At 38.4% G+C, this 14,649-nt stretch overlaps 1 protein-coding gene across 1 annotated transcript in view; it reads right to left on the reverse strand.

Moving 5' to 3' along the window:
• Positions 1 to 4,997: 4,997 nt before the first annotated feature.
• The window catches only part of HMGXB3 (HMG-box containing 3), a 68,656-nt gene continuing 59,004 nt past the window's right edge, over positions 4,998 to 14,649 (reverse strand). The window contains exons 18-20 of the mRNA XM_063447899.1: positions 12,492 to 12,608; positions 11,400 to 11,609; positions 4,998 to 6,035 (exon numbers count right to left, since the gene is read on the reverse strand). Of these exons, the coding sequence (XP_063303969.1) occupies positions 5,562 to 6,035; positions 11,400 to 11,609; positions 12,492 to 12,608 (801 nt within the window). The 3' untranslated portion in view covers positions 4,998 to 5,561. The remainder of the gene's footprint in view (positions 6,036 to 11,399; positions 11,610 to 12,491; positions 12,609 to 14,649) is intronic.

Raw genomic sequence — 14,649 nt, forward strand, 5'->3', positions numbered from 1 at the left:
GTGCGTAAATAAAGTATTCTATTCTAAATTAAGAATTAAAATATTAACTTACAGAACATAAATTTCCCAGTCCAGGATATTGAGGATTTATCCCACTTTAGCAAATCTGATTTAATGTTGTTTAACAGGGGTAAGAAGTTAGAGTGGAATAGATCTGCTGGGTCCCAAATGTAATGTTGGAAACGTAGTGAAACTAGGCCAGCAAAATTCCCCCCTTTCAATTTAGTGTAAAATAAATGTAGCCTGATATGACAGATAATAAACAGTACAATAATTAACAATATGTCAGCTCTGATAATGCTTGACAGACTCTAAACACACAGAATAATAAACCTGAGTTTATTATTAGTAAATGAATACGAGCTGAAATTATACCTATAACAGAGAAGATATATGACATGCTATAACATAAAAGGCCACTAGAGGGCCCAGATGTTCTGTAAGTAGCACAGCAAACAGTTCATTTTTTCACATTATAATCGGCCGAATTTCAGCCGAACAAAGTTAAATGCAATGTATGGATTGGCCAAACAGCTGAAATACGGAGGCTTGTGAGGCTGAACAAATGAATACTTTAACATGTAGGAGCTGCTGATCGAGGGCCAAATGCTTCCCTGAATTGGCCAAACAAGAGCTATATGCATACCCTAAAATGACCATGAAATGAAATGAATAATGAAAGCATACTCACTGTTAGCTGTTCGAGAAAATGCAGGAATTGAATTGAAATGAGCCACCGGGATGGCTCTTGCGGTTACTTCGATTTTGTTTCCTTGACTGTTCGTTCACTGACGGCCTACCTCTGGGTTATATCACCTGACTCGTGAGAGGGCCGAATAAAGTTTGCTGTGCTTGGAGAACTTGGCCGAAGCACCTGAAAGAAGTGTTGACGTGGGAGCATTCTTTTTCAACTTGAAACTGGAAGTAAGAACCTCTGCAACATTGTTGCATCAATGGCAGGTAGGAGGAGGGGATCTAGGTTATATCTACAATTTTTTGTGAGGTGATGGAGCCACATTTAAAATATACATACATGTATATGATACTGATTTCTACATGAATAATGTAGCAGACAATGTAAAATTTGGGTTAAAATAAACTTTTATTTTTAGTTTTAACTAGAACAAGAAAAATCATAAAGTCTTTTGTGGTTTAGTGAATAAATGTTTTATTTTAAAGTATTGCACATCAAACATGAATTTTTCAACATAACCTTTCAACATTGTATTGAATTAATCCATTCACATTCAAACAGTGTCATAAAGGAACAATTCAAGCACCATATAGTTCAAGGATGCTACTAATGCAGATTTTACAGATTTCTAGCAGTTTGACAAAAAAAAGTGTGTCTCCCTGGCACCTGAGCCTCTCCTCAATGAAATAATGAATATTTCACATCCTCATTATGGGAAAATAATATTTAGCAGTGCCAAATTTCCTTTGAGATTCTTTGTGCCACCCACCTGAAATATTCTTCAGGTACAATACATTATACTGGTTATGATGCTTGGAGTGTCCCTTTAACTAGAGATATATAATGAGCCAAGATCATAAGAGTTTACCTCCGAGATTAAACCTCTATTGAAGTACTGAAAGAATTCAATAATGTGCGGGAAAGCAAAACTATTAAATCAAAAACAAGTTAAATAATACTTCACTTAAATTATTTCTCCTGAACAATTAAGTGACAATGCTGTTAGATTTCTTAATAAGTAATCCAAATGAGCAAACTGGTTCTTATCTGCCAGCACAATCGGAGTTCCTATACACACAAAAAAACCCCCCAAAAATTAAAAACATCAGAACTCAAAGACAAGTGGCTGTTTACTTCAGCATGCTTGGTATGCCCCACTGCACTTGTGTCTATCCCCTTTGCCCGCTTTAACTAAAAGCTAGGATATCTCGGGTTGCCACAATCCCTGGTGATGTAGTGTGAAAGAGTAAAAAGGTCTCTCTTTCCATATCCTCTTAATGATTGACTAAGCTGAAATGTTGCTTCATTACTGCAATACAGCCAACAGGGCAACAGGGTGAGATGGGTCTTGGGCTTGCTTACTACTGATTTGCATTAAAAAAATAAAAATAGAAAAATCATGGATTTGGGGTAATTTTGCTCTCATCATATTCAAACTCACCACTCAGTCTTGAGCCCTATTTTATCTGCAGTAATAATGAACTCAACAATACAATAGGCTCATGTTCTATAACACGAGAATTTCTTCTCCAGTAGGTATCTCGATATTTCATACATAGTTGTATTAAATGATAAGCAAAGTATTCACACAATATTCAGCAAATTTTTCAGAATAACTGAAATGTAGATTATTTTGCCCTCATATCTCATATTTGCATAGCATAAGTGAGCTTGTTCTGCCATTGAGAAATATTTTTGTTTTGCTTTTATGGGCGAGCAACTAACACATACTGTCTAAATAAACATAAAACAATTTATCTTGCATCAGTATTACATACGAAAACATAACTGTCATTTACATACAATGGAACACTGATTTCCTCAACACTGACACACATTTGAATGTAAGTAACAAAAAAAACAAAAACAAAAGATAAACAATAGACTCCTAATTCTTGACAGCCATGACAACTAGTTTAGACTCAAAGGGACACTCAAAATAACATAATAACTGCAAGTTACTGTAGAGATTAGGCTGCAAAGCAGTCTTTCGGTACAGTCCATCTACAACCAAAATCCAATCCCTCTGCTACTTCAAAGATAATGAAGAATTTACCTTCCAGAATTTGACAGCAAGAGCTCGAAGTCCATAAATATCATCCAAATTTGGATGGATAATGACTAAGTGATTCATTATCTAGACGCACAATAGGTGGTGCCAGAAGAGCACTGCATGGGCAAGGCTTAAGATTTTTTTTTTACAAAAAAAAAGGTAAAAAAAACAAATAAACAGAGGGTTTGCATCCAAAGATGCATTGTACCCTAACTAGTGCATTAAGTTGTAATGGTTATGTTGCTCAGAATCTCTCTGATAATAAAATAATGACATGCAATCCACATCATCTCCCTTGTGTGTTAGTGGGAGACAAGAGATAGAAAACTGATTTAACACTTTGAAAAAATGAGAGCTCAGAATTGTAGATACATTTCAGTGAAACACATAGTTATTCACTAAGCTGGAAATTGATCCGGGAGTTTAAAATGTCTGGCCAAAACACCCAATCTAGAAAAAAAAAAAAAACCAGCTTGCTTGTAGAAGTGGCTATTTTGGCCAGCAATCAGGTCAATTCCTGGTTTAGTAGATAACACTGAACATACATTGAAAAACAACAATGGAAACTTATCCAATATACAGTACATGCTCCTTCATAGAAGGATACCCAAGATTTACATTTTCAGTGAAATGAACATGAAATTAACAGTAAAGTACCAACTTAACAATCTTGTTAAACTTTTTTTTTTTTTTTTTAAAAAGAAACATTGTTTAAAAGTCATAATAATCTTATATAAAATAACACATTTGGGTATGTTCCAATATGTTTATCTAGCCTTTTCTGAATGTTGATGACCCGGGAAGTCTACATACAAAGTGGCAATCATTGTTTTAATTCAGAGGCCACAGTTTAACATATCACTGTATTCTGAATGCCTACCAAGTAGCCCATCAAAATAACGCTGCACATTGTAATGTGTCTTTTTCATTTAATTCTGTACCTCTGTGGGAGTGATGACTGACTTTCAAAAAAATACAAGACTTCCTGCTGCTGTAAATATATTAACAGCCAAACGTCCCCATCTTTATATACAGATTTTAACCTCAGAGTGGTAATTTACATAAAATACCTTAATATTATTTTTACTTCACTTTTACAGCTTTACTGTAGCATTGCTATATACACATACACCCCAAAACACATTTTAAGAAACACTTAAGAACCCTGGCTCAAAGTTGATCAGTTGAACATGTGTGATTTCACCAAGTGATTTTAGGGGAACAATGAGAGTCGGTGAGAGGTCTTCACTGACCACCAGTCCTGCAATATAGCTCACTGGCTTTAAGATAATCTTAAGACATTTTTTACAGACATATCTGGGAACTTGCCAGTTTTAACTTGTCCTCTAGATCTTTCTTCCCAGACCTTCAAAATTTGTTTGGCTCTCAACTTTTTTTAGCAGTCTTGTCCCCTCTACGTCAAACAACACCCTTTCCCAAGCCCCACCTTATGTCTCAACAAATAAACTACTCCTTTCTTAGATCTTGAACATTAACCTACTAATATTGCAAAGTAAATGCACTAATTGTGACCGAAAGCAATACATTTATGCTACGCTAGGGACATTAGTGAACTGTTGCTGAATCAAAGCATTATTTAGTTTCAAGCAAATAAGAAGTCACTGTGTAACCAAACAAAACTACATTCTTTCCCTAAATTACAACTAAATTTGCAAGTGGTGTAAGTGCTTTTCACTGTTGATTTCCATAAAAGAAGCCAACATTATATTTCAAATGTAGTGTTTTGGGGATAAAATAAAACTTTTTCACTGCAAGACTCTTACAGTTTTTAGGAATTCCAAAATTATCAAAGTTAAACTTTTCGAGAAGTTGAGTGACAAAATAATGCAATAGCTGTGCCAATATCTTGCATGCAAAGCTTATGAAAATGAATAAGAATAATAGTACATTGTTATATTCTTTGGTCAATGTATGCATTATATGCTTGATAAATTGTATTCTTGTACAAAGCACATTTAGTAAGTGTTAAGGCAAAATCAAAAGAATGTTTGACCTTGAATGGATGACAGAGCATACGGAGCAACTTGATCTAGTAGCAGTAAAAATATATTAGTTTCTCTTTAATAAGACATATTTACACCATAAAACATGTATTAAGAAATGTTTTGACATTAACAAACATCATGAACAAGATATGAAGCTTATTTTCTTTATCTTCCGGGAGCATATTTCTCTTAGTTGTTGAGGTACTATTCAGCATTACCCACACTTGGAATAAGTGTCCAAAAGGTGACTTTTTTTTTTGAACAGCAACATACAGCATAGTCCGACATCTTCCTAAAATAACTGGATATGAAGTCTAAGGCAGGGGTGGGCAACCTTCAGCACTTCAGATATTGTGGACTACATCCCCCATAATACTCTTACACCCATAATGCTGGCAAAGCATCATGAGAGGTGTAGACCAACACATCTGGAGTGCAGAAGGTTGCCTATGCCTGGTCTAGGGTGTAACTTTGCCTCCCGGGAAAACAAATGATGATTGATGGCTAACCTGATAAATACCTATGCCACTAAGGAAATAATTAACTAAGAACAGAACCTCAACAAAAATATTAGTTCAAAAGATGAGAATCAAAGATGAAAAGTAATGTTCTACTTTTTTTCCCCTCTGCTTTGATCACATACATCCATATTTTAGAGATGTAGAATTTTACTGAATTGGTAAAAACAGACTCTTCAGAATTATATACCTTCACAGAATGAGCATAACATCTTGATTGTCTCATTTATAACTCCTGGTAATCCGTAGAATACTTTTATTATACTATACATTATCTACAATGATCAACATCAAATTGGCTGCTCCTGAACATTTTCTTCTTCAAGTTCACTTTCTAATAATTCTGTGTTGATTTGTGCCACTCCAAGACGGTATAAAGTGTCTCTGATCACCACCTCTCCTGGTTGACAGCTTTGTACAATGTCGTTGATTTGCCTGTTCACAATTTCACGGCTGGTTAGGAAGTCAATTAACCTGTTATAGAGGTAATAGTGTGTAGGATTCTCAAAATTAATAGGCAGGTGCCGAATGTTACTCGTCTTGCTGTCTCCAATGGCAGTTATAATAGCACTGTAAGGTTCTAGCTCGCGACACAGGGTGATTGAATGGTGCCGAGATGTAGGGTCACAAGCACCATTTTGTTCTGCCCCAGCATGGACCACCCTTCTTGAAGCCGATTTGGTGACTGGGTGAAGAATTGATGGTTCATTTCCCATTATATCCACATTGAAATGTCTATCCAGCAGTTCTGGGCAGGACACATACTAAAAGAAAACATACAGTAAAGTCTGTGACCATCTAGATTTGTTTTGTTTAATAAAAAAAACTATTGTGATGGCCTTTGCATTTGTACTGTGTATCAAATGTCTGAGAAGCTAAAGTAGATCAGACATGACATAGCAAAATTTGCTTGTTAAATCTCTGCCTGTACTGCTTTTTTCTCCATCTTTTTGAACATGTACTATTAAATTAAAAAAAACACTAAAGCAATAGGAATACAAACCTTTAGTGTCAAGGTCCCTCCTCCCCACTGTGTGTCCCATAAAAATATTAAAGTTAGGCTTTTTACGCACTTTTTCTACCTCTGGCGTGGTCAAATCCAACTGGGGATTGCATGCGTGGCAAGTGTCTTCCCCATTTGAGAGAATTGAATCACTGCTCTCTTATTGGGTCTTCCTTTTTATATGATCTACTTTCATTTGGCCAGTGCTGCGGATGCGCCTTCAGTGGCTGTCAATGTAACAGCCACTGTAGGTCTGTTTAACCTCAATATAAATATTGCCATTGCTGCAAAACGGAAATGTTTTACCTTTAACAGTTAAATTGACAGAACCGCTAGACCTAAACAATTGAGTTGAAGTGGCCTGCGTGACTTTATTACTTCAAGTTATTGATCTGTAAATATAGAGACAAACTTACCTTATGTACCTTCTACCTAAAGGTTCTCTAAAACCTGGTCACAAAGCAAGCCCGGACTGGCCATCGGGCAAACCGGACACATGCCCGGTGGGCTGCGAAGGCCATGGGCCCGAAGCCAACAGGGGAGGTCTCCCTTGTTGACCTATGCAATGGCTGCCTCACTGTCCGTCTTCTCGGGCCGGTGGGGAGATCAAAGCACCCTGGCACTTCTCGAGGAGAGGCTGAATGTCCTTTCACGAGCACAGGCCGCAGAGTGTTGCTGCGGTTACCACGGCAACATTCCTACACGGCACGCGAGAGGAGAGTTCTCTGCCAACAGCATTAGGAGCTGCAGGCCACATTCTCTCAACACCACTGGACTACCAGGGCAATTAAGTCCCCCCCCTTCCCGGTCAAAGGTAAGAAAAATGGAGGGGGGATATAACCTTTTTTTGTTTCCCTTTTTTTTTTCTTCCAATAAACATATATAATAAACATATATTTGCTCTCTCTCACCCCGCCCTACATAATAGACTTCATACCACCAAAAAAAAAACACTGCACCCCTCACACACAATGCACAACACACACCACACCATATCCCCTATTCATACTCTGGATTCCCTAAACACACTAGATTCTCTGTATGCAAACACACACGTTACATTCTCTCAACACACACTCTCTACAGACTATACACACACTACATCACCTATACTCACATACACTACAGCCTCTATGCAAGCACTCACTGCATTCCTTATACAAACAAACAATGCCCCCTATACACACACACACACACACACACACACACTACAGCCCCTAGCTGCAAATATCACATCACAAACACAACTTAAACCAACTTATTTACACAAAACACCACACCTCAATTAGTTTACTCCAAACACACGCAATCACACAAGCATCTTCAAACGCATGTACCATAAACTTTATTGGTACCCCAATGGAGACACCAAAGACAAGCCACAAGTAAACGCAGCGCAATCATGTCATTAAATTTGTTTCCGCTGCGTAGAAAAATTACAGGGGCCTTTTCTCATGCAGGGGCCTTTTCTTTAGCAGGGCTCTGTGCATGGGCTACCCTGAAAGAGCATTGAACCAACATGCTCACTTTAAATGGGAGGAGTGCTTGTCATTGGTAATGACAACAACCCCTCCCACTAGGCTGCTATGATAAAAAAATGCCTGGGCCGAATTCTTTCCCCAGTCCGGCCCTGTCAGAATGGGAATTAGTTTTCTTCCTACCACTAACATATTTAACAGCATGTAATGCGACTGACCTACATCAAACATTTGCAAGTTACACAGTTGGAAAACGCAAATAAATATTTCAAACCTGCAAAAGTCTATGATTTTTCAAAATAATACCCTCAAGAGGACACAAAAAATAAATAAGTAGAAGACTGAATGTTACCAGGTAAAAAAAAAAAGGAAAGATGTGCTATAGCATAGCATCATACAGTTATATATCTATCAAATACTAAAATTTTATTAAACAATTTAAAAAGAGTATTTATTTCTAAAAAAAAAAAAAAATCAGTATGTTACTTTATTCACACTTGGCACTTTCAGCTGTAAATTATAATGCTCTTAGCTACACTTCCTTATTATGTCTTGTACTGGAAAGCTTTGCTGGCAGAAGAAAATTGTAATTTATTTAGGAAATAAAAAACCTACCTATTCTATATATATATTTTGATTTAGGCCCCCACCTGCCGCCATGGGTTGGGAATTTTGGTCTTTAACCTTTTTAGTAGATAGCTCGCATGGCATTGCCATATTTGGTACCCTTAAATTTGACGGCACCCAAGTCTACATAACATGAAATGTAAAAAGAGGCAACTCAGAATACGGAGGAAAGGTAAGTATTAAACTTTCCTAGACACAGAAAGTGTGGCTTACTTAAGCTCCTCCCTGTATCTAAGAAACATAAGTAGTCTTTGGAAAATGAAAAAAAAAATTGAGTAGGAAAGAGGAAGAGAAGAGGAAGCGATTGAGAAAAGGTAAGTACGGCATGACAGTGCCACAATAACCTGCTTTAGAAGTTTTATATCTCCTACTCTGGTTAACCGAACTTTACTCACACACAGGAGAATCCTCCAGTGTCTACAAGGCTAGTAACAGAGCAGAAGATAAGACATTTTAAATTAAACAGAAGGTGCAATAAAGGAAGTTTAAATATTAGATCTCTCTTTACAGGAAATGTTTAGGAAGGCTGTGCAAGTCACATGCAGGGAGGTATGACTACAGCTGCATAAACATACTATTTTAACTTCTAAAGAGAATTGAGCAATGAGACTGCAGAGGCATGACCTATACACCAAAACTGCTTCATTAAGCTAAAGTTGTTTTGGTACCTCTAGTGTCCCTTATATAACTCAATATAATTACAATATGTGCATTAAAACGGACTGTTTCATACAAGTATTAAAAACTGTAATGCACTTATTTCTTGATGATTTTCCAAAAACACAGTAGAGATTAAACAAAATAAAAACATGTATATATATATATATATAAAATAATCCACAATGTCCTTGCAAACTGGCTCCAAAATGGTTAAACCGGGTGCTTGCAATCTGGAGGGATTACACATACCAATATACTTTCATCAGGAAAGTCCCAAAAGTGGACTGAAACGTTGAGCAGCTTTTTTAAGATGGATGAATAAAGTTTATAACTTTTAATTACTTATTGGAATCCGAGAGTGCTGGTCATCTTCTCTATTGGTCTATATATATATATATATATATATTATATATATATACACACACACACACACACACACACACACTGCTCAAAAAAATAAAGGGAACACTTAAACAACACAATGTAACTCCAAGTCAATCACCCTTCTGTGAAATCAAACTGTCAACTTAGGAAGCAACATTATACAAATATATTCGGGGCCAATACAAACCATTGTGTGGAAATCTATTCACAAACCGGACTTTACATAGGACACGAGGCCATGCGTTTAAACTGGAAGAAAGAAGATTTCGTCTAAGGCAAAGGAAAGGTTTTTTTACTGTCAGAACAATCAGGATATGGAATTCTCTGCCTGAAGAAGTGGTTTTATCAGAGTCCATACAGATGTTCAAACAGCTACTAGATGCATACTTGCAAAGACAGAATATTCAAGGATATAATCTTTCAATGTAGGGTAATAACTGCTTGATTCAAGGATAAATCTGACTGCCATTCTGGGGTCAAGAAGGAATTTTTTGTCCTAGCTTGTTGCAAAATTGTGCTTCAAACTGGGTTTTTTTTTGTTTTTTGTTTTTTTTTTGCCTTTTGGATCAACAGCAAAAAACAGGTGTGAGGAAGGCTGAACTTGATGGACGCAAGTCTCTTTTCAGCTATCTAACTATGTAACTATGTAACTATGTAACACTGAGTGACAATCAATTTCACATGCTGTTGTGCAAATTGGATAGACAACTGGTGGAAATTATAGGCAATTAGCAAGACAACCCCAATAAAGGAGTGGTTCTGCAGGTCCCCACCACAGACCACTTCTCAGTTCCTATGCTTCCTGGCTGATGTTTTGGTCAATTTTGAATGCTGGCGGTGCTTTCACTCTAGTGGTAGCATGAGACAGAGTCTACAACCCAAACAAGTGGCGCAGGTAGTGCAGCTCATCCAGGATGGCACATCAATGCGAGCTGTGGCAAGAAGTTTTGCTGTGTCTGTCAGCGTAGTGTCCAGAGCATGGAGGCGCTACCAGGAGACAGGCCAGTACATCAGGAGACGTGGAGGAGGCCGTAGGAGGGCAACAACCCAGCAGCAGAACCGCTACCTCCGCCTTTGTGCAAGGAGGAACAGGAGGAGCACTGCCAGAGCCCTGCAAAATGACCTCCAGCAGGCCACAAATGTGCATGTGTCTGCTCAAACGGTCAGAAACAGACTCCATGAGGGTGGTATGAGGGCCCGACTTCCACAGGTGGGGGTTGTGCTTACAGTTGAACGCACGTGGAGGCCATACACACTACTGAGCCTCATTTTGACTTGTTTTAAGGACATAACATCAAAGTTGGATCAGCCTGCAGTGTGTTTGTCCACTTTAATTTTGAGTGTGACTCCAAATACAGACCTCCATGGGTTGAAAAATTGGATTTCCGTTTTTTTTTATTTTTGTGTGATTTTGTTGTCAGCACATTCAACTATGTAAAGAACAAAGTATTTCAGAAGAATATTTAATTCATTCAGATCTAGGATGTGTTATTTTTGTGTTTCCTTTATTTTTTTGAGCAGTGGATATACACACATACGTACACACTATAAATACACACACAGAAGCCCACTTTGTTGCTTTTTTAAAGTAAATCACAATGTGCACATCTACTTGGCCCAAATGCTCAGCATTACTGCAGAATGGTAATTCTGATTGTGGGACCACATTGGAGAAGCATTTCTCATGACTAGCATGTAAAGTTAATTCTAAATAGGAATGGATAAAAGCCAATTGTGCATGCCATGTACAACCACGAGGGCTTCCTATTTCCTGAATAGAAGTTTAACTAGACAAAAGGAATGTCAGCGAGGCAGAAGATACATAAATGCAAGAGAAAACAAAAATATCTACTTTTAAATATGCGTATAAAAACAAATAATAATAATACTTCATATTTGACAGTTACAACATTTCAGTGCTACAACCAGAATGTACATGCATGAAACAAAAAAAACAAAAAAACAATTATACAAACCTTTGGTGGTTTTGATGGATCTGAAAAACACCCCTGATTCTTTCCCCACATCTCTTGCGTCAGATTTGAGTAACAAAGGTCAGCACAAAGGGACACCTGTGTTGCCATGTCTACAACATAAACAGGAGGCCAGTGGCGTGATGACGCCAAAAGGTCTACATGGTCCCGAGGGCTCTCTCCACGGACAATATACTTGGATCCACAGATCACCTACAGTTACAACAATAAGAAAAGTCAATTGGCTAAGGAATTTTGACATGGAAACTATATGTACATATGTATGGAAATTATAGAGAAACTCATTAGAGGCATGTGCGTAGGGCAGGATCAACAGAATTCACACCACCATTACACTAGAACAATTATCTTCCATATAATTTTATATATTGAAAACAAAAGTTAACAAATATTTGCATATGAAATGGGTAATATTTATTTTACACAATTTGTTTCAACACTACTTGGATAAACAAAGTGAACTAAAATCTGTTTAAAACCACGGTGGGTGGGGTGGGGGCGTTGGGGCAAAAATTCAGCTTTTGCCTAGTCTCAGCGTGGACCTCTTGAAATGAATACAATTGTTTGTGCATGTTTAAAGAAAACCTATTATCCCCAAAAAGTTAAAAATGGTTTATAATATCACATTAAGGTTGTCATATTTTAATCTATTTATTATGCTTGCTTGAATCTCCAGCAAATATAAAGATTAAAAGATATACTGGCCTAAAAACGACTTCTTCTTCCAACAACAGACTATATGGCAGCATTTTGGGAGTTGCGCCATACTGCCTCACCAGTTTGGGGAAGGAGGGCAGTCACATGCAACCTTTCCTGGCCTCTATATATGCAGTCTTTAACAATATGCCAGAGGAATAGCGGTTTTGACTTGGTGGTTAAAATATATGCAGGTATAACTTCTTCATGTATACATTTGCTAACAGATACTTTAGAGGCATCAAGACCAATCAGACATACCATATAAGCCATTGCAGACTGAGAAACTGCATTAAGGATTAACGTTTTTATTAAGCTAACAAGATGCCATAGGACTAGAAACATGTGAAGGAAGAAAATTAATTCTTATTCAAATACCTGATGTGGGCACACTTTATAAAGCTTCCCTCCTGTGAGATGAGGCGGGGGTTGTTTGGTCTGAGTTCCATTTTGTACAAACTCAGAAAGTGCCAAGATGGAATAACACATCTGATCCTATAAAAGAAAGTTAAAAAAATAAAATTAAAATTAAAGTAAGTGGTGATTTAAATGTAAACTGAGTTATTGCCAAAAAAAAAAAGGTTAGTCTTATGAAAAGTATTTGCATGAGGGAAACTAATGTAAGCACATTTTCACAAACTAATTTGTCAAACTGTCATAATGTGCGTGCAGATCACCAATTATTATACTAATATTTAGTTTGAGATAAAGTATGAACAATTGAAACGTCCTCATTTTCCTGTAGGAAGTAAAAAAAAAAAAAAAACTAACCTGCTTAATTTGTTTAAACAAAAAAATAAATAGTCATATATGTGGCGGAGCTTAAAGGGACTCTTTGAAGTAGTCTGGGTGCTGTCTCCCTATTGCACTTAGTGCTGCAAAGTTCCAGAGAACTGCAATGTTTGTCAGATTTTCCCCATAGGAAAGCATTGAATAATGCTTTCCTATGGAGAGGTCTAATGCGCGCGGCCATTGCTGTGCATGCACATTAGATCTTCCCCGCCGGCTGACGTCAGCGGGGGAAGAGCTTGGGCGGAGCCTGACCCAGTGCCGAGGGACATTAGCGCCGGATTCAGGTAAGTGGCTGAAGGGATTTTGACCCCTTCAGCCTTGCGGGAGGGGGGCCCCAAGGGAGAGGGACCTATTAACCCTATAGTGCCAGGAAAACGGCTTTGTTTTCCTGGTACTATAGGATCCTTTTAAACATGGAGCCGAGAGGACGCAATTCTCCACGGCTCCCCAGAACTGATGGCCAAGATATCAGGCAACTACTGCAGGAAATTAAGCAGATGTTTGATGCTGACATAAACCTGGCAAGAACAGAAACGCAGGCAGTGACAGCACGCGTATAGGCCTCTGAAGAGGACATATTAGATCTCAGACAAGAAGTGAAAAGCATGGGGGACACCCTGCGACACTTACAGTCTGCAAACACAGTATTTCAAAACACACTGGGCGCCATGGAAGACCGCAGTAGACGCACAAAAATCGAAATTCGAGGAATCCCAGACACAATTGGGCCTACCGAATTGCCAATGTTCCTAAGAAAGCTCACAGCAGTACTCCTGCCGCACACCTAGGCTAAGAAGCTTGAGTTCTATGGCCACTTCCGCATAAACAAGGCCAAACAGGCACCCATAACGGCTCCACGTCAGACAAATGCCACATTCTAGCAGCGGTAAGGGGCAAAACACCATTAAACTTTGAATCATCGCAACTCACCTTTTTCCAAGACATCACCAGGAACACCCTACTCTGGAGAAAGTCCTTGGGTGAAGTGACTGCACGACTACAGAGAGAGGAGGTGGAATATAGATGGCTACTACCAAGAACCTTGCCTGTTATCGGAGGGGACGACGTCCTGAAACTCTCCACTATGTCAGAGGCCCCGGCCTTCCTCCAAAATCTTTGACTAACGCTATAGCTGCTATAGCTGTTCCATTCATCCCCAGGAGCAATAGGAGGCAGAAGGCAGAGACCTGAACACACCACCAGGGGTCGACACTATACCTCTCACCATTCCACGTACTGCACACCTGTCACACAACCTCTGCTAAAGCTTTTAAAGAGACCTTAGGCCTAAAAAGTGGCACGAAAGCCAACTAATAATGTGGTAACCGACAAAGTTAACCTACCACTTTAGCCCCCCCAAACATAAGAGGAGCGTGACACCCAACAACCGCAGGAACACAAAACAGAACACAAACTCGCCTTACTCATTACAACCCTGATCCCCTCATGGGTACCCATAGCACGGGCAGACTTGCCTCACTTGCAAAAGAAAAAAAGTGCTCAACCACTTCCACTGTTTTATTCCTGACTGCAAAAATACATGCTGTTTCTTTCTAACATTGAGCATTCAACCTAGCAGCTGGACAATAACACTACGCTTGTTGCCTATTACTGATTTTTACTCTTTATTAACATGTACAACATGTACACAAGCCATGATCTATGTCCTGAGACTTCCTTTGAATGTCTTGTCTATGCTGTTGTAGCATCACAAGTTTGCATGTTCCAACCTAAATGCGCTGAA

Source organism: Pelobates fuscus, chromosome 3 (assembly GCF_036172605.1).
Source record: "Pelobates fuscus isolate aPelFus1 chromosome 3, aPelFus1.pri, whole genome shotgun sequence".
Classification (NCBI taxonomy): domain Eukaryota; kingdom Metazoa; phylum Chordata; class Amphibia; order Anura; family Pelobatidae; genus Pelobates; species Pelobates fuscus.